Raw genomic sequence first — 21468 nt, forward strand, 5'->3', positions numbered from 1 at the left:
CTTCAGGAAGCGTTTATGTTGGTGCGTGTGTGAGGCTGGGAATTGGGGGATATGCCTTTCCCAATTTGCTACTAATTAAATAATCCCTGTCTACCTGACCTGATAGACCCCTCCTTTTCCATGCAGTCTGGGAGACTGGAGATGAGGTTAGACCGTCTCCTCATTTAAATACGCGCACACGCACACACACAGACAGAACAAGGACAGATACAATTGTGTTGAGTATTCCACTGCAGTGCTTTCTTTGACCAGCAGAGGCTTTGAGGTCAAACTAGAAATATTTCATCTTTCTCCACCTACAACACTCAATTATCTTTACTACACTTTTCTACGACTCTTTTTCCTGCTGGTGTTGTCTTACTGACTGTCAAGTTCTTGACATCTAAGTGGTTTTGGGCATCAGGGTTTTTTGGTACCCAGCTTTAAAGGAATGTCCAGGAATGTTGGTACAGAGGCCCAGAAGAGACCCACACACCCTCCCTACACAAAATGCACATGGATGGCACCCTGCACATGGGCACCCAACAACTCCGCATTCCCCTGGTCACGGAAGTGTTCCGGACTATCTGTTACCGCGGCAACGGCGACCAAACAGCGTGGCGAGACAACATTGTCCGTGTGATTCCCGACGTGATGGTGGTTTTGCTGTAAACCCCAGCTGGTGTGGTAATGACATTCCATGGCAGTGGGCGTAGCTGGCGTGGGGAGCTGTGGGTGGACGCTGGTCTGGTCTGGGCCCAGTCTGGTCACACTCACAGATGGGGAGGCAGAACAGGGAACTGGGGCTTCCAGTAAAAACATGTCATTAGAAACACATTGACTTGCTGGTGTGCCCCAGTGTGCATACTACAGCTCTGTATGTGGAGACAGGGGCTGTCCCATGAAAACACACACTGGTAAGGGAAAAGCCATCAACCCTCTAAACTTTGCGTTGAGGTGTGGAAAGGGTTATTCCACGGTTGAGAAAAGCCCCCATACTTTGTTTACAATATGAAAAAAAATGCCACTGTTTGAGAGCGTCAGCTCAGCCCTGAGGCCTGCCCACTAAGAGCAGACAGTGGGCACAGACAGCGAGCACAGCCGGCCCAGTGGGCAGAGTGTGTGCAGGGACCTGTGTGCTGGCTGAACCACGCCCGGCCCAGACAGCCATGTGGTGAACCCAGCTTCAGAGGGAGTGGAGGTTAACATGGCCACATCTGATCTGAGAATCGTGCAGAACAGCCAGCCGCCCAGTCCTCAGGAATACCGGGGCTTTGAATGGAGAGGCGCATGTACATGCCGCTTCCCATATCCACCATCTCCCATGTGTTTAGCACGCAAGAGTAGCATATGCCTAATCAGTCTCTGGGGGGGGATAGGTGTTACCAGTTTAATACATCTGATTTATTGATGGATTTTGCACAAAAACAACAACACAAACAAGCACCCAAACACAGAAAATAAATATGCCGAATGCATTGGTTTTATAAACCAGAGTATGTGTTTGCGGAGACTGACTGTCAAACATGACAGGATTTATATCCACTCTTAACAGACTATTTGATGACAAGCTTAGAGACTCCCAGCTCTGGGAGTCTGATCCAGCATCCAGCTGCCATTCAGGAAATTCTCACAGACTCGGTTAGCTCTTCAAAACAGACGCCTTTGAGCCTATCAGGAGCTTCAGCAGTGGGTGAGTGTGAGAAATGAGTCCCTTTATAGCGAGAGGAGAGAAGAGAGTAGAGCAACCATCGGATAGCCTCTTTAGTGGGTTGCTTTAGATCAGGCAAAGTGGGAACTGTAGAGATCAGGCAGCGGTGATCAGTGGTGACTGTGGCCACTGGGGGGGGGGGGAAACACTTCAATTAGGCTCCCGGCAGACCGCCAGCCAAACCAAGAATAAGGGTTCAATTAACAACAACAAAGCGAGCAAATTTAATCAACTCAAGTGTTTTCCGAAATACCCCAACGTCAACAGTTAATCGACACATACTTAGAATTAACAGAGTAAATGGCTGTTTGGTACATAATGAGGTTTTTATGAAGTACATTTCAAAACGGGAAAGTGTGATGTGAAATATTCACAGTTTGAGATGAATAGTAAAAGATAGTAAATGTGTAACAGTCTGTGGAACACAGGAAGGCTGTGGTCTGACCACATAAAAAGAACAGATAAACATACACAATTGCACCATCCATTAAATACATTATCCATTTAACATACAGGGTTGAAAAAACAGGAGTATAAACAGAGAGAAACGGCTTGGTCCCTCAATATATGAAATAACCATATAAAACAGTCTTAGCAGACAGGAAATACAGTATTATGAACAATTTGTTGCTCTTCTTTTGACAAACAGTAACAGTAACTTTGACAACAGTAATAAGGGATTTATTGCATTTCCAGACAATGCGTGGGCTGGAGGAAGGGAGTAGGCTGGCTGTGTTTGGTAAACATCTCTGTCTTTCAAACTCTTTGGGAAGTGTGTTACCTGGTCATATAGCTGTAACAGAGTAAGGCACGGTACGGTTGGCATAAGATGGGAACCTAGAAGCCGATAAGCAGGAAAGAGACTTTTGGACAGAGGCTAGTTATTGTATCGCGCTGAATTGTCTGGACATGCCACTCCCAAACTTTCCTATTAAAACTCAATTGAATGTAAAGTATAAACAGGAAGAGAAGAGCGGTTTGGAAGCAGATCAGAACAGTGTGGGTCTTGCGCCTCATCCAAACCCCCTGTGAATTGAATATGTACTCCATACTCCACAATTCCTATGTGCAGGATATGTTCCGATATTGAATTCTAATCTTTTCCATATTTTGCATTTGTATATATTTAATCGTAAAAAGAAAAGACTGCTTATTGCTACATCTGAAATGCATAGCAGGCCATCCTGTACGTTTAACACTGTAAATATACAGTGAACTCCAAAAGTGTTGGGACAGATAAATGTTTGGTTGCTTTGGCTCTGTACTCCAGCACGTTGGATTTGAAATAATATTATATGGGACAAATTAATGAATGGGACAATTAATGGGACAAATTCACTTGCATGTGTTTTAGAGTAGCCACAAGTTAAGTATTTGGTCCCATATTCATAGCACACAACAACTACATCAAGATTGTGAAGCTACAAACCTGTTGGATGCATTTGCTGTTTATTCTGGTTGTGTTTCAGATCATTTTGTGCCAAATAGAAATGAATGGTAAATAGTGTCATTTTGTAGTCACTTTTTATTGTAAATCAAAATAGAATATGTTTCTAATGCATTATTTACCATTCATTTCCATAGGGCACAAAATAATCTAAAACACAACCAAAACAAACAGAAAATGCATCTGACAAATTTGTAGTCACAAACTTCATGTAGTCATTATGCTCTATGAATATGGCACACAATACTTAACTGTTTACTACTTTAATACACATACTGTAAGTGGATTTGTGCCAATACGTTTGGTCCCCTAAAATGGGGGCACTATACAAAAAGTGCTGTAATTTTGACATGGATGAAAACACCTTCAAGGAAAAGCTGTCAGTCTTTGCACTTTAACCTCATGGTCATTGTATCATTTAATATCCAAAGAGCTGGAGTACAGAACCAAAACAACCACAACAGGTGTCACTGTGCCAATACCTTTGGAGTTCACTGTAGTTTATCTTCAGTAGTATCATATACAGTAGATGGGTCCTAGCCCTCTGTCTCCCCGTGAACATTCTCCATGTGCACTTTGAGGTAGTCGTTCCTGGTGAACTTCTTATGGCACAGCGAGCACTCTGCCATGGGCCTGTTGGGGTTGTGGGTCAGCTTGTGCCTGCTCAGCATCTTCTTCAGACTGAACGACAGATCACACACCTACAGAGAGCAGAGGAGAGAGAAGTGTGTTAGTTAGCTCTGTTAGAGATTAGAACGGATTAGACCTTAACTACAATACATACACATCTCTGTTATAGTAGCTCTCTGATGGATCTTACTGAATTAATTCAGCCCTAAACTAAACAAGTATGCTGCAGAGCAATATTAAGCTTTACAATCCCTATTATGGGTACAGCCAGCTGACTGAACCACATTTAATTGGTACTGGAAATCACACGAGAGAAGGCTTAGATAGAAATCCTATTTTCCCCGACATAAAGAGGGATTAAATTAAACATAAGATCCATCACAAATGATCACTTTCACACCCCCCAAAAAACGACTCCATTTCACACTACCAGTCATCTTAATCCTGCATTGGCATGGGTGCAGCAGTTCAACAACCGGACTCAGGCTTCCCAGCATGTCTTCTTCACACTTAAAAATCATCCATTCAAAATGCAAACAGTAGAGAAGTCCCCTAAAGTTCCTGTGACAGAGTGTGTGTTTCTGTGATCACATCACCAACCAGGTTTAATCACCATTTAGGATGCTCGTCACAACACACAAACGGCTGGAGATACAAAATACCAAAGGAATTGCACTCAAAGTCTTTAATAGTGAATCAACAACGCATTACATAAATTAAACTCAAACACATCCTTGAAATGATTAAAAATAAAGAGATGGCCTTAACTGATAACAGTACTGTCCTTCGTTTCCCGAACCCCCTAGTGCGAACCCAGCCAGTCTAGGCTTAAAAGACCCATCATGTCAGAGGGTTCTGAGGGTTAAGGAAACAGCCAATTTGATTGGCTTTGAGATGTAAAACTACAGTCATTTAAAAAAGACACCGTTGTGAGTCTTCCATAAAACAGAATAAAAACAGTGGAAGGAAAGATGTTTTCAATTTCCAGACATGTTAAGAGGAAAGTGATGGGGATCCAGAGACTTTAACAGGTCTTAAAAGATCCTTCCAGAGCATCAGCAGGACCCGTGGTCGTGTGTTTCTCTCTGAGAATCATTATTACTCCTGCGGTATTATAAACAGAGGGTAATTTCTCCCTCTGATCTTCTCAATGTGTTTACGTGAGATCAGTCGACTAGACCTCTCCAGAGGAGAGAGATCTTTATCTTCCTCATATTGAGTTTTAGCCCACATCTGGCCCCGTGCCACAGTCTGGCTGAGCTGAGTACATGCACACACAAGCACACATACATAAGCGTGGACACAAAAGCACGGACACACACATATGTACACATACAATCAGTGCCAGTCAAAAGTTTGGACACACCCACTCATTCCAGGGTTTTTCTTTATTTGTACCATTTTCGACATTGTAGAATTATAGTGAAGACATCAAAACTATGAAATAACACATATAGAATCATGTAGTAACCAAAAAAGTGTTAAACAAATCTAAATATATTTGAGATTTGAGATTGTGCAAAAATGCCACCCTTTGCCTTGACAGCTTTGCACACTCTTGGCATTCTCTCAACCAGCTTCACGAGATAGTCACCTGGAATGCATTTAAATTAACAGGTGTGCCTTGTTAAAAGTTAGTTTGTGGAATGTCTTTCCTTCTTAATGTATTTGAGCCAATCAGTTGCGTTGAGACAAGGTAGGGGTGGTATACAGAAGATAGCCCTATTTGGTAAAAGACCAAGTCCATATTATGGCAAGAACAGCTGAAATAAGCAAAGAGAAGCAACAATCCATTATTACTTGAGTACATGAAAGTCAGTCAATACAGAACATTTCAAGAACTTTGAAAGTTTCTTCAAGTGCATACGATAAGTTCATTAGAGTTAACAGCACCTCAGATTGCAGCCCAAATAAATGCTTCACATAGTTCAAGTAACCGATATCTCAACACCAACTGTACAAAGGAATCAGGCCTTCATGGTCGAATTGCCGCAAAGAAACCACTACTAAAGGACACCAATAAGAATAAGAGACTTGCTTGGGCCAAGAAAAAAAAGCTATGTACTTTAGACCGGTGGAAATCTGTCCTTTGGCCTGATGAGTCCAAATTTGAGATTTTTGTTTGCAACCGCCGTGTCTTTGTGAGACACAGAGTAGGTGAACAGATTTCCGCATGTGTGGTTCCCCCCGTAAAGCATGGAGGATGAGGTGTGATGGTGCTTTACTTGTGACACTGTATATGATTTATTTAGAAGGCACACAACCAGCATGGCTAACACAGCATTATACAGCGATACACCATCTCATCTGGTTTGCACTTAGTGGGACTATCATTTGTTTTTCAACAGGACAATGACCCAACACACCTTCAGGTTGTGGAAGGGCTATTTGACCAAGAAGGAGAGTGAAGGAGTGCTGCATCAGAAGACCTGGTCTCCACAATCACCCGATCTCAACCAAATTGAGATGGTTTGGGATGAGTTGGACCGCAGAGTGAAGGAAAAGCAGCCAACAAGTGCTCAGCATATGTGGGAACTCCTTCAAGACTGTTGGAAAAGCATTCCAGGTGAAGCTGGTTGAGAGAATGCCAAGAGTGTGCAAAGCTGTCATCAAGGCAAAGAGTGGCTACTTTGAAGAATCTCATTATATCTCTCAATATATTTTGATTTGTTTAACACTTTTTTGGCTAATACATGATTCCATATGTATTTCACAGTTTTGATGTCTCCACTATTATCCTACAATGTAGAAAATAGTAAAAAATAAAAAAAAAAATAAATTAAATTGACTGGTACTGTATCCCCACACCATTTGGAGTTATGGTTAAAGTGGAAATATGTCACTTTTGGTGCCACCTGACCAAATTCACATTGAAATGTGATTTATAGATCTATAATTCTACTTGAAAGCAAGTCTAAGAAGTGGTAGATCTGTTCTATGTGCGCTATTTCTATGCTTCCCTTTCTTAAGTTTTGGTTATGCGTCTTTCACTTAGCAATCAGGAAACGGCGGAGCAACTTCAAAGGCCCAGAACTTACATCACACTGGAAGGGTTTCTCTCCGGTGTGGGTCCTCATGTGTTCGTCCAGACCTCTCTTCTGACTGAAGGCCTTGTTACATTCACTGCATTTATATGGCTTCTCCTGCAGGGACACACAAACAAACACACACTTACAGACAGATCACCTCTCAACACACAGCCAACCCGTATACTATACACAAATACTGTACTCAAACAGAGACATGGACTCTTACACAATAATGGACACCCACAATCACACACACACCCTCATATCCTCTCACTTCAAACCCCACCGCCCCCCTAGTGAGTTTATGAAGATATGAAATGAGAGATTGTACAGCCCCTGCAGTAGGGAGGAAATGGCAAGCGTATGGGGCCATAAGGAACACATGGATCCCTCTAAAGCGTAAGAAAACACGGCACAGAAAAGCCCTTTGAACATGTACCAGTGCGCCGGCTCACTGGGGCTGTAGAATATCACCCTCTTCTCCACACCTCATCAGTTTACCAAAGAACATTTCCTCTGTGCCTTTCAGAGGCCTGTCTGGGTGTCACTCAAAAGCTCCTATCGCTCTGTGGGGGTGTGTGTTTTGTGTGTGTGTGTGTGTGTGCGTGATTTTCTGGGTGGACAGTCACTCTGTGGCTCTTTTTGACAAGACTCACTGATAGCAAAGTCTCTACCCATTTAGTGCACAGTTGTCATGGGAACCAGGTGAATACAGGAAGTAAGGGTCCTGGGAAAAGAGCTATCATGTGGGCGGGACAAGGAGTGGCCAATGACACAGGATACAACCGGAGATAAAGATCAGGTTCAATGCATATGTCTGTGAGTGTGTGTATATGAGTGAGTGTGTATGAGTGTGTGTGTGAGTGTGAGTGAGAAAGAAAACGAGAGACGCCTAACAGTGTGTGTGTGGGTGTGTGAGTAACTTGAGTGTGGAGACCAAACCAGAACAGAAGTGACGGTTTGTGTATTGTAAACCGCCAGATAAACCTGCTAGTTTAATTGGTATCACTTTTTTTAATAAAGCATCACTTTCACACTCAGGGGAAAACTTCCCCCTGAATGACGTACAGAAAACCAAACATTTTTCAAATTCAGAGGTCAAGAAAACACACAGATGTATAGGGGTGATGTAGAGGACCCAGAATGCATCACTGTGACCCCAGTAACATCTGCATCTGCTCTTCGGCAGATGTTCACCCTTGTGACATTCAACCTGACCCTCTGATTGGCTCATCTCTGAATCTGTCCAGCGGGGTTATAAATGGAGGGATAAAGCTCTGTTTATGTACTCTAAAAGATCCAGTAGGATCACATTTCATATCAAACATGGTCAATGGCCATCTCTAAACCAACATCCTCTGTAATCCAATACAAAATCAAACCCATATACCCCTAGGCACTTCTTATGGCTTTGAAAGAATTGGGAGGTAATTAGCAATATGGTGATGCTTCCGTCTAGCCTACTAGAGGGCAAGGTGGAGCAACTGCCGTATTGCTAATACCCATCTAAACTGGTCCGTTCACTTAATGCTGTGATGAACCAATCAGAGACTGCTATATTGGACCAATAGGGACCAGCTATAACTGACCAATGAAAAAGTGTTACAGTAAAACCCGTTCAGAGGTTTCCAAACTGAAAACAGAGGAGCTTGGAAGATTCTGATGGAACTTCAGAACTCTGGGCCAAAGTCAAACAAAATCAAACAGGCACCCCCACAGAGGGAACCAGTGGAATTTTAATCAGTGTGTTTACAGTCAGATCACTCTTGTCACCATCAGAGAAACTTAAAGAGATTAATAAAAAATCTCTGACCAGGCAACATGTCAGACGCTTTATACGAATCACATGTGTTCTATTGTAGTTGCCGATGGTTTGCTATGTGGGATAAACACACAACTCTAAACAGATCCATCTCTAAACTATACATTAACACTGAGCTGGAGCTCCTTCAGCCAAATGGCATTTGTTCTGCTGAGGGGTGACTTCATCGTCCAGCTCTCTGCTGTGTGTCAGCTCAGCCCATATTTCACTACTGCAGTCACGGTGCTCTGAGCAAAGACAGAGCCGGGGACACACAAAGCCATGTCTCAATTCAAACATGAATGTTTCATCAAGTCCTCGCTAGAGAATAGGAGCTGATAGGAGTGTCCCTGTGCTGCCAGCTGCCTGTTTCCACTGTACTATTTTAGGTCAGAAGGCTTTATACTGTACCTGCAGTCCAGGTTCATAGAGTGCAACGTACTGATGTGTGCTTGAGCAAACAGGAAATGTACTTGAAACGTGTCAACAAAACCGACAGGGCATACTCGTATGAATTAACGATCATGTAAAAAGTCAGAAATAAATACTTGTACATAAATATACAGTACCATGGCCACACACACACACACACACACACACACACACACACACACACACACACACACACACACACACACACACACACACACACACACACACACACACACACACACACACACACACACACACACACCTCATGGAAAGTGGTGATTAGGTGGAGAACTTCAGTGGGTAGAGAAGTCGTGCAGAGGCACGGGCAGGAAATTACCTCATGAGAGAGCAGGGTGACCATGCTCTTCCTCTCCCCACCCTGAGCAGCTTGGTCCAAGCTCTGAGTCAGTGTACATTTACATGCTCATCTTATCAACACTAACGACACCTGTCATGTCCTCACAATATACAGTCAGGAACCCAATCACAGTCTTTCAAACTTTCAAAACTTCTCAGAATGTGCTCAGTGTCTGCTGTGAGATTGCTATTACATGTGGATGTATTCTAGTCCACCATATACAGCTCTAAGTAGTAATCATTATCCTCCCCAGACTTTAAAAAGAAATAACTGTGGGAGAAGCCTACGTGAGTGTCCTGGAATCTCCTCATGGAAAAAAAAGTCCTTCAGCTTTCATGTTTGCAGAGCGAGACACTGACTGGCAAGACAGGACTCCTCTCTATTCCTGGCTGCCTGGCAGAGGTGTGTGAACCTCTATTCCTGGGTGTTAGGTTCTACAGCTTGGCTGAGCATGGAGCAGATCAACTAAAGCGTAGCGCTGGAGATGGGTAGATAAGCATTTATGGACACCTGGGACTGGTACACCATATATACACAAAAGTATATGGACATCCCTTCAAATGAGTGGAATTGGCTATTTCAGCCACACCCATTGCAGACAAGTGTATAAAATTGAGCGCACAGCCATGCAATCTCCATAGACAAACATTGGCAGTAGAGCTCAGTGACTTTCAACGTGGCATGCCACCTTTCCAACAAGTCAGTTCGTCAAATGTCAACCCTGCTAAAGCTGCCCCGGTCAACTGTAAGTGCTGTTATTGTGAAGTGGAACAGTCTAGGAGCAACAACGGCTCAAGGGGGAAAGTGGTAAGCCACACAAGCTTACAGAACACAAAACGCCCGAGTGCTGAAGCGCGTAGCGCATAAAAATAATCTGTCCTCGGTTGCAACACTCACTACCAAGTTTCAAACTGAGTCTGGAAGCAACGTCAGCACAAGGACTGTTCATCGGGAGCTTCAGGAAATGGGTTTCCATGGCCGAGCAGCCGCACACAAGCCTAAGATCAACACATCAATGTCCAGCGTCGGCTGGAGTGGTGTAAAACTTGCCGTCATTGGACTCTGGAGCAGTGAAAATGCGTTCTCTGGAGTGATGAATCACGCTTCACCATCTGGAAGCCTGACGGACTAATCTGTGTTTGGCCAATGCCAGGACAATGCAACCTGCCCGAATGCATAGTGCCAACAGTAAAGTTTGGTGGTGGAGGAATAACGGTCTGGGGCTGTTTTTCATGGTTCAGGCTAGGCCTCTTAGTTCTAGTGAAGGGAAATATTAACGCTACAGCATACAGTTGAAGACAGAAGTTTAAATACACCTTAGCCAAATAAATTTAAACTCAGTTTTTCACAATTCCTGACATTTAATCCTAGCAAATATTCCCTGTCATAGGTCAGTTAGGATCACCACTTTATTTTAAGAATGTGAAATGTTAGAATAATAGTAGAGAGAATGATTTATTTCAGCTTTTATTTATTTCATCACATTCCCAGTGGGTCAAAAGTTTACATACTGTACACTCAATTAGTATTTGGTAGTACTGCCTTTATATTGTTTAATTAGGGTCAAACGTTTCAGGTAGCCTTCCACAAGCTTTCCACAATAAGTTGGGTGAATTTTGTCACATTCCACCTGACAGAGCTGGTGTAACAGAGTCAGATTTGTAGGGCTCCTTGCTCGCACACGCTTTTTCAGTTCTGCACATACATTTTCTATAGGATTGAGGTCAGGGCTTTGTGATGGCCACTCCAGTACCTTGACTTTGTTGTCCTTAAGCCATTTTGCCACAACTTTGGAAGTATGCTTGGGGTCATTGTCCATTTGGACAAACCATTTGCAACCAAGCTTTAACTTCCTGACCGATGTCTTGAGATGTTGCTTCAATATATCCATATAATTTTCCTACCTCATGTTGCCATCTATTTTGTGAAGTGCACCAGTCCCTCCTGCAGCAAAGCACCCCCACAACATGATGCTGCCACCCCGTGCTTCACAGTTGGGATGGTGTTCTTTGGCTTGCAAGCCTCCCACTTTTCCTCCAAACATAACAATGGTCATTATGGTCAAACAGTTTTATTAGTTTTTCATCAGACCAGAGGACATTTCTCCAAAACGTACGATCTTTGTCCCCATGTGCAGTTGCAAACCGTAGTCTGGATTTTTATGGTGGTCTTGGAGCAGTGGCTTCTTCCTTGCTGAGTGGCCTTTCAGGTTATGTTTATATAGGACTTGTTTTAATGTGGATATAGATACTTTTGTACCGGTTTCCTCCAGCATCTTCACAAGATCCTTTGCTGTTGTTCTGGGATTCATTTGCACTTTTCACACCAAAGTACGTTAATCCCTAGGAGACAGAACGCATCTCCTTCCTGAGCGGTGTGGCAGCTGCCTGGTCCCATGGTGTTTATACTTGCGTACTATTGTTTGTACAGATGAATGTGGTACCTTCAGGCGTTTGGAAATTGCTCCCAAGGATGAACCAGACTTGTGGAGGTCTACAATTTTTATTCTGAGGTCTTTGCTAATTTCTTTAGATTTTCCCATGATGTCAAGCAGAGGCACTGAGTTTGAAGGTAGGTCTTGAAATACAGCCACAGGTACACCTCCAATTGACTCAAATGATGTCAATTAGCCTATCAGAAGCTTCTACAGGCATGACATAATTTTCTAGAATTTTCCAAGCTGTTTAAAAGGCACAGTCAACTCAGTGTATGTAAACTTCTGACCCAGTGGAATTGTGATACAGTGAATTATAATCTGTCTAAACAATTGTTGGAAAAATTACTTGTGTCATGCACAAAGTAGATGTTCTAACCGACTTGCCAAAACGTTATTTTGTTAAAAAGACATTTGTGGAGTGGTTGAAAAACTAGTTTTAATGACTTCCGACTTCAACTGTACATTCAAGACGATTCTGTGCTTCCAAATCAGTGGTCAATGCCTGATTTTGTGGCTGAATGGAAGAAAGTCCTCACAGCAATGTTCCAACATCTCATGGAAATCCTTTCCAGAAGAGTGGAGGCTGTTATAGCAGCAAATGGTTGACCAACTCCATATTAATGCCCATGATTTTGGAATGAGATGTTTGACAAGCAGGTGTCCGCACACTTTAGGTCATGTAGTGTATCTTAGACACACACAATTGCAAATATAAACACAGTAGCATGTGTAGATGTTCCTACATAAAAACAGAAAAGTAGGCTTAAGGATATTTCATGTGACTTATGGAATACACCAAAAGTCATGTCATAGTAAGAAGTTATTTCCGAGCTCATTTGGTGGTTAAAAACATCCAGCAGCAAAAACAGCTCTCAACGAAAACAGATCCAGAATGTTACTGTTATTCCTTGGTAGGGTTGGGAATTGCCAGGGACCTCACAATATGAAATTATCACGATACGATATGTATTGTGATTCGTTTAGGGCTGTCACATACCCCTCAAAAAAATATTAGTCAATCGAGTCATTTTTTCTTTCAACCAATCTATTGGTCAAAATGTTTAAATATCTATTTTTCCATATATAGACACACTCTGTGTTTTTATCAAATCAACTATACGTACTAAACTTGTCTGATGTTTTAAGCACGCTGTTTGATTAAATAACTAAGACACACAAATGACTCAAGAGGGAGCCAGAGATCAAGATAGCCTAACCAGAAAATATATATATTCCCGACCCCCCTCCTCCAGCTGCTGCTGGCCTTCGCAGATTTTGCCATTACACTCCTGAAGTTGCTGGTAATAGGCTACACCAGCTTTGTAGGTTACCCCAATATATCTTACCATTTCTACCGACCAGTCAACTAAATGGGATCAGCCCTAGATTCTATACTGCAATTTCTTTGCGATTTGATGTTCCAAACATATTGCTCACAATGTCTACTACAGAGAGACAAGAGAGAGCAATGAATAAATGAGTTTTGATCAGTCATTAAATAAAAGCGCTGAAAACATGTTGGCTCACTATTTAAAAAGATGATGGAGAACAAGCTATAGAATGAAAAATATCAGAGTTTTGGTTCAGGTACAACCGAATAGCGCTAGATAACTACCTGCAGTAGCAAAAAAGAAACTGGGGACTTGGGAGTCAAATATTGATATAATATTGTACAAACCTGATATTGTGATATGTAACTGTATACATTTCCATCACTATCACCATCACTATTCCTTGGCTTTCATGACTGGTTTTTACACTCAAATACATACAGAGACATACATGTGTGAATACACACATGCGTAGGGGTGTGAGGATGGAAAGAGGAGGAGAAGGAGGTAAAGGGAAATCTAACCAATTCCATGTGGCAGAGAAACACCAACACCTCAAACTGTTCCTGGAACAAAGAGAGGAGAGAGTGTGTGGTAGAAGTGGGTGTGGAAAAGAGACTTACCCGAGTGTGTGTGCGAATGTGCATCTTCAGTCCATCATTCTTGCTGAATGCTTTGTCACAGTAAGGACACTGGTATGGCCGCTCACCTAGAGAGAAGCATCAACAGAAGGATCGACACACATCAGCGAGAAGGACACATCAAAATCAATACAGAGCGGATTAAAAATAGTGTGCAGATGCTCTTAAGTAGTTTAGATAAGCACACATTTGTCTACACATAGGCAGTATGCAAAAAAACTCTTTGAAACACAAAATACTACACAATGATCAAACACTAGACATATATACACACACATCCACCCAAAACTACTATGAAAAATCTTCAAACAGAGCAGATCTAAGCTCAGAGGAATTGGAGGCATGAAATAAATGTAGGGGGAAAATCCAAATTTTTGCGCTGCGGCTGGCCACATGCAGACCCTGATCAAAGTTATCTGTTTCCTGCCGGCCGGGCCTCCAGCTCTGATGCAGTGCCGCAGAGAGACGGGAGGGGAGATCTTCATGTTTATGCCACCCCTGCCCCTAAACTAGAGCTGCTGGTGCTGCCATGCACCGATGCACTACACTGCACTCTGACACTGATGGGGGCCACAAAAAAATCGGAACTCATCATGAGGGCCGCAGTGGCTCATGGGTCTGCGTACCCACATCCATACCCACATGCAGTCAGAGCCGGTCCTAGCCTTTTGGGGGCCCTTGGGAGCAAAACATTTGAACAGCCCCCTTCTTGATAGCTAAGAAAAACACGTTTTATACACTTAATTTCCTGCAATTCTACACATTTTGCCATGGGGCGTAGACAGTGCTTAATTTGAGCCGGATCCTGCCGGAACAGTTTCCTTCCAGGAACCCATTTGCCAGGATCTGGTACCCCTCATGGCATAATTCTTTTTTTCACTGTTTGCAATGTAAAAAATGCAATAAAAGCAATCAGGGTTAATTCGAGTTGCCTCCTCTGTAATTCTCCTTCCCCCTAAAAAACATTGTGAAAACGTGCCTGATAAGAATTGATTTGAGTTAGTCCGGCCCAGGTTTTTGGATTGCACAACATTGTAGCCTATAGACAAATGCATGTCCATTGCTGTGGGGAGAGAGAGAAGCATGCCTGTATCTCTCACAGAACTAGAATGCCATTTACTTTCTATGATCGCTCTCCCTCTCTCTGCTCTGATAGACATTAGCCTGCAACTCATCTCTCCAACGTTGTACTTATGTACTCATAGCCACGGGAAGGGTTCTGGAGGTTCTGGCAGCAGCCCTGATGAATTGAAATACATTTGCCAAGAAGTTATAGAATTACTGCTGTCTGTTCAGAAAGAAATGCAATAATTCAGAAGACTACACCTGGAGTAAACCTATAATTTAGATCAATAGCTTATTTTTTATATTATTTTTTTAAAATGTGTCTAGCTGTGGATTGTGTGTAGCCCAATAACAGGCCATGCCTACAGTTGGGAACATGTGGCAAATCTGTCAGTGAATAGCATGCAGCCAAAACAGGGCTTTTGCAATATTACAAATACAATCGTGGGAAAACACAGATTGGAAAGCAAATGGCTCCTGCTGAAAAGAGAAGACTAATCTGCCTTTAGGCTACCAAATATGTTCCCAACTTCCAAATAGGCTTATTGAGCAAACAGCATTGTTTTGCAAAGGAAAACAAGAGAGAGGCTTTTGACACAAGGGCATCAGCCATCGCTGATGAGTGAGCTGCGCATCATTGGATGATTCAGTTAAACTGGAAAGCTGGTTTAGGACTATCATTTCCTCCTCGTATTGTACAATATGTGTGTCTCCACACATCCTCGGCCTAGGCTATTGATGGATTCAAGACGTTTTTAATGATCTCAGTTTCAGTGTCAAAGTGGCCTGTCATTTCAATACATTTTTCGGCATTGAAAAAGATTCTGCCAAAGTCTGCAGTCGTGTAGAATGATGTATAAACACATAAAAAAGGTCTTCCCGGACCCTAGGCTACAAACCTTTTGTTCCGGCACCTGACAATTTACAAATGAAGCACTGGGCATAGAAAATACGTTGCAGTATTAACTCATTTCATACAATACTACTCATTTTGCCATGGGGGAAGAGAGAAATGCAGTTTTTAATAGGATATCTGAGTGAGAATGACTAACAAAATCAAAGGGGTCCCGCAGTTGGTCATTTGACCATGATTACAAGTTTAGATAGGTGGCTAGACTAATTTACCAATCTAAACAATGTTAGGTGACATGAGTGAGTGAATGTCGGTAAGTGACATAAGAGAAAAACTGCTGGTGCACAGGCACATTTTTTAATTGCATCTTGTGTATTCATTCTACTATTCTAACTCTCAATAGTAAGTTGGTCCGTGGACCTGTTCTGTGCATAAATCTGGTTCTTCTCAAGGCCCTTTTCTCCCTCTAGCCATGCTGCCTCTGGTTGTGCTCTGATACTTTTCTATGCAGGGAAACCCTTCTCCAGGCTGTAGGTCCTCACAGGAACTACAATTATGAAGGGATTCTATGGCTGTTAGGTTCGGGTAGAGGTTATTATAATGTAGATGTGTTCTGAGAAGATCCGCACTGGGCACCCACAAACCTTCTCAGATCAGATAAAGTCAAATATCCTTTTATCCAGCGTTTCCCAAACTTGGACCTCAGGACCCCAAAGGGTGCACTGTTTGGTTTTTGCCCTAACACTACACAGCTGATTCAAATGATCAGCTGTGTAGTGCTAGGGTGAAAAACTAAATGTGCACCCCTTGGGGTCTCGAGGCCCGAGTTTAGAAAACCCTGCTTTTATCTTATTTGAATCAAATAAAATGGTACACACTCACAAATCTGCCTATAGTTTTATGTGAGGAAATAATGATTGATTAGTTGTCACACTAATCCATGTGTTCTTTCTAGTGAGAGAAAAGGCCTCACAATCAGTAGTACCGCTTGTCTCATGAAAATACATAGCTCCAAAGTAAGAACACACTACAACAACTCATCGTCAGGCTGGCCCGGCTGAGCTGAGCCCGGGCCCAGTGGATCAAAGACAGGCCAGCCTAACTCCCAGAGATCCTATCTGAGCACGCTCTGTACGATGGCAAAGAGGATGTGACAGGCTGTCAGTCAAACAGCCAGCAGACACGTGGATCTATTTACCCCAGAGCTGATCCGCAGCCCAGATAGCACAACCAGCACTGATTACCAACCTATATATGGAATATGAGGTAACTCATATAACCGCAGTGAAAATAGCCCTTCCAAAGGAAAATACAATGCAATACTTGTAAGGTAGTATTTTGGGGTTCCACCATGGTTGCGGTGCCTTCAGAAAGTATTAAGTAAAGCCTGAATTCAAAATCTACACACAATACATCAGAATGACAAAGTGAAAACATGTTTTAACAAATGTTCAAACATTTACTGAAAATTAAACACAGAAATATTTAATTCACGTAAGTGTTCACGATGCTGAGTCAATACTTTGTTAAAGCACCTTTGGCAGCGATTACAGCTGTGAGGCTTTCTGGGTAAGTCTCTAAGAGCTTTCCACACCTGGATTGAGTAACATTTGCCCATTATTCTTTTCAAAATTCCTGAAGCTCTGTCAAATTGGTTGTTGATCATTGCTAGACAAACATTTTCAGGTCTTGCCAAAGATTTTCAAGTAGATTTAAGTCAAAACTGTAACTCGGCTATTCAGGAACATTCACTGTCTTCTTGGTAAGCAACTCCAGCGTAGATTTGGTCTTGTTATTTTCCTGCTGAAATGTGAATTAATCTCCCGGTGTCTGGTGGAAAGCAGACTGAACCAGGTTTTCCTCTAGGATGTTGTCTGTGCTTAGCTCCATTCTGTTTCTTGTTTTATCTTATGAAAAACTCCCCAGTCCTTAATGATTACAAGTATACCCATAACATGATGCAGCCACCACTATGCTTAAAAATACAGAGAGGGTACAACTGTAGTAATGTGTTGTATTTGCCCCAAACCTAACATTTTGCATTCAGGACATTGCTCTGCCACATTTTCTGCAGTATTACTTTAGTGGCTCGTTGCAAACAGGATGCATGTTTTAGAATATTTTTTCTATTCTGTACAGGCTTCATCCTTTTCACTCTGTCAATTAGGTTAGTATTGTGGAGTAACCACAATGTCGTTGATCAGTTTTCTCCTATCACAGCCATTAAACTCTGTAACTGATTTAAAGTTACCATTGGCCTCATGGTGAAATCCCTGAGAGGTTTCCTTCCTCTCCGGCAACTGTGTTAGGAAGGACGCCTGTATCCTTGTAGTGGCTGGGTGTATTGATACACCATCCAAAGTGTAATTCATAACTTCACCATGCCCAAAGGGATATTCAATGTCTGCTTTTTAAAAATCCATTTAACAATAGATGTCCTTCTTTGCGAGGCATTGGAAAACCTTCCTGATCTTTGTGGTTGAATCTGTGTTTGATATGCACTGCTAGACTGAGGGACCTTACAGATAATTGTATGCGTGGGGTACAGAGATGAGGTAGTCATTCAAAAATCATGTTAATCACCATTATTCACACAGAGTAAGTCCATGCACCTTATTATGCGACTTGTTAAATAAATGTTTACTCCTGAACTTATTTAGGCTTGCCATAACAAAGGGGTTGAAAACGTATTGACATTTCAGCTTTTCATCTTTAATTAATTTGTAAAAATGTCAAAAAACATACTTCCACCTTGACATTATGGTGTATTGTGTGTAGGCCAGATACCAAAAAAACATCTACATTCAGGCTGTAAACACAACAAAATGAAGAGAAAGTCAAGGGGTGTGAACGCTTTCTGAAGGCACTGTATTTTACTGCTTCTGAACAACTGAAGTCAGGAGAATGAAATTCCTTTCACAGAGAATCACAGTAAATTATAGTTAACTAGACCACAACAGTCACGACCAGGTAACACCAATGTATGAAACTAAAGACAAGACTATTTTGGCTCATTTCTGGGTTAATAGAATCAGGGTATTTTGGACCAAATTAGTCCCCTTAGAATAAGAGCTGTTCCTGCCAGTGTAAATAGAACAGTACCAGGGGGAGAAGTGAGACAGCAAAATGGTAACTTAATAAAACACCGCCTTAAGAGATACTGATGACTGTGTGTGTGTGTGTGTGTATGTGTGTGTGTGTGTGTGTGTCCTTGTGGGTACCACAATCTAATTCCTCCTACACTTTGTTGTAGTCTAATACCTCTTCACTGACTCAAATTTGAAGAGGAAAAAGCGAGAGTGTTTTAATTAGATAGAGGAGGAATTGATGGAGGAGATGTTTTGCTCCTGTATGTAATAAGGTTAATAAGCTGAGTGTCCCGGGGAGACAGGGAGTTAACATGCAGAGATGCCTATTCAATCATAGGAACCACAACCACCCAGAGAGAGAGAGAACATCAGCAGAGAAATAATCACCCATAATAAACATTTAGCTCTGTTTGGGGCTAATTCCCCACTGACACCAACTCAACTCAAATCCATCATGTACTGTACGGGATTATGTGGTTTTAGGTTAAACACTACATTATTGTAGGGCATTGTCTATTACCAGACTTTTTTGAAGGTGAACAATCAGCGAGGGTGCATCCTTTACATATTCACTCATTTTCAGGGGAGAAAAAAAAGCCCAATCTGTTTAAGTCCTCTGTAACTCAAGGATGGGATTCTATTGATTTGTTTTCAATTGTGTCTGACCATTTCTTCCAACCCAGTACATTTTTGCCAGTCAAAGTTAGGCTAGCCATCACTTTGCTGTCCTCATAAACCAGCAGTGGCCACAAGGGAGCTAACCAGGACCAGTGAGGGACAGAGCAGTACTGTCCTGTTTCATCCATCCAACACATGGCTTGTAAAGGGATAACAACAGGCCCCGTACAGTACAGAATGATCACGCATTCAGAAACGTGCAGAGACGGCAGCTCAAAACCCCAAACCCCAAAAATCCTCCTGCTCAATTTCAGTCTCTAGAAGGCCTTTGTTGACAAACAGGAAAATCTGAATCCCAGATGTGCATAGAGGCAGAGGAGAGAGAATCTGTCTGTTATGTAGCATGCCAGGGTATCAGGTTAAGGCCTGGGAGAAGGCATTAGTGTGTTCTAATATGGTCGGCACAGTGTGCTCTGTGGCTTAGAGCGCATCCCTCTGGGTAAGAGCAGAGGACGAGGCTGATATACTGATACGCTGTACAGACACCCACACCCTGCAAATAGAGAGCTCGGGCAGTAGTCCTCACCATTGTAGCAGCAATACAATGTGTTCGCTACAATCAAACGTACATGTTCAGTAACATTATGCTTCATCCACAGCTGACTGACACACAACCCCAACTCTTTGGCACCGCTCACATCAAACCAGACCAGCTCTCTCTAACACACGCCTGACATCCAGAATAGTCTGAAAAGGTCAGCTCAATCCTTTACAGGATACAAACATGGACCAGAAATAGCAATCATTTCAGGAATCATTTCCTTGAGCTGGTATGGTTCATATGAGAGGCGCTATCAACTTTCAGTTGAACACTACCGTAATTGGAAACCATCCACTTATTATCTAGATTGAGTGAGATGGTTTGTGGATTGTGTGAGGAGGCTGGGCTTTGTGTGGTGGAGATGGTAACTGATTTAGCATGTGCTGAAATGGGACACCATCTCCCTGTGACCCTGAGTCTTCCTGCCACCCACCCCCCCACTGTGCTCCTCACACCCCTTGCCTGCTAATCGATCCGTTTGGCACCTCTGACAGTGTGCCTGTGTGTGTGCTTGTGTGTGCGTGAGTGTCTGGTAAACAGATGGTCTTGCTCGTCGCATGCCTGCCACACAGCATTCGTGTTACGGAGAACGCTTTGTAGCTCCAGGCCCTGGTCTGAAAGACATTAGCGCTGTCCATCAGAAATTAATTCCTGGCTTCCTCCAGTCCAGCCAGACATTGGCCCTCCTCGGCCCCTCTCGCTCTCTGCATGCCGACAGGGGCCACTGTGGTAATGTGATATTGATCCATTTGAGCCGATAAGCGATTTGACTTTGATCAGCCCCAGAAATGCCCAACAACTTTACACTTGACCTTTCTATTATGACCTGGGCCTCCAAAGATTGATTTACTTCCTCAAACGGTTCTCTTAAAACTGGCCGATGTGAGACAACCTGTATCAGAGAACTTCACACCCTGCCCTCTATCTACCACACACCCAATAATGACCCACACTTTTGAAACAACCCTCACCACACACCTTGTTCAGTGGAAACTACCACTCAGTGGGGGGGGGGAGAGGGTTGTACTAGGCATGGGCGGTATCCAGATTTTCAAACCGTCATACCGTTCTTCTGCCACCCCGGGATTTACATTATTACCGGCATAGCACACAAGGTAAAAGTAATAGAGAATTCTCATGGATGCTTTTAGCTAAATGCTAACGAGCGCAAACAAACAAATTGCAAAGACAGGAAAATCCAGCTCCTAACGTTAACTAGTAGCTAGTATAGCTACTCGCTAAGTGGTCCGTCAGTGTTCCCAGAGGTCTGCCAGATGTACATTTGGATTCCATCTGAATCCCGTTGTGCCCGGAGAGACTACTGCATACTTAACAACTGTGAAGACACTGGTCTCCAGCAGAGTACATGTCCCTTAGAATTACCGATCCTCTTCAGTCCATTAGACACACCACTACTCAGTCTTTTCTGGCCGTTTTCGAGGGAAA

At 42.7% G+C, this 21468-nt stretch overlaps 1 protein-coding gene across 1 annotated transcript in view; it reads right to left on the reverse strand.

Moving 5' to 3' along the window:
• Positions 1-1997: 1997 nt before the first annotated feature.
• Positions 1998-21468, reverse strand: part of LOC124037832 (PR domain zinc finger protein 5-like) — a 77311-nt gene continuing 57840 nt past the window's right edge. Inside the window, exons 14-16 of the mRNA XM_046352946.1 lie at positions 13779-13864; positions 6806-6910; positions 1998-3838 (exon numbers count right to left, since the gene is read on the reverse strand). Coding sequence (XP_046208902.1) covers positions 3674-3838; positions 6806-6910; positions 13779-13864 — 356 coding nt within the window. The 3' untranslated portion in view covers positions 1998-3673. The remainder of the gene's footprint in view (positions 3839-6805; positions 6911-13778; positions 13865-21468) is intronic.

Source organism: Oncorhynchus gorbuscha, linkage group LG06 (assembly GCF_021184085.1).
Source record: "Oncorhynchus gorbuscha isolate QuinsamMale2020 ecotype Even-year linkage group LG06, OgorEven_v1.0, whole genome shotgun sequence".
NCBI lineage: Eukaryota > Metazoa > Chordata > Actinopteri > Salmoniformes > Salmonidae > Oncorhynchus > Oncorhynchus gorbuscha.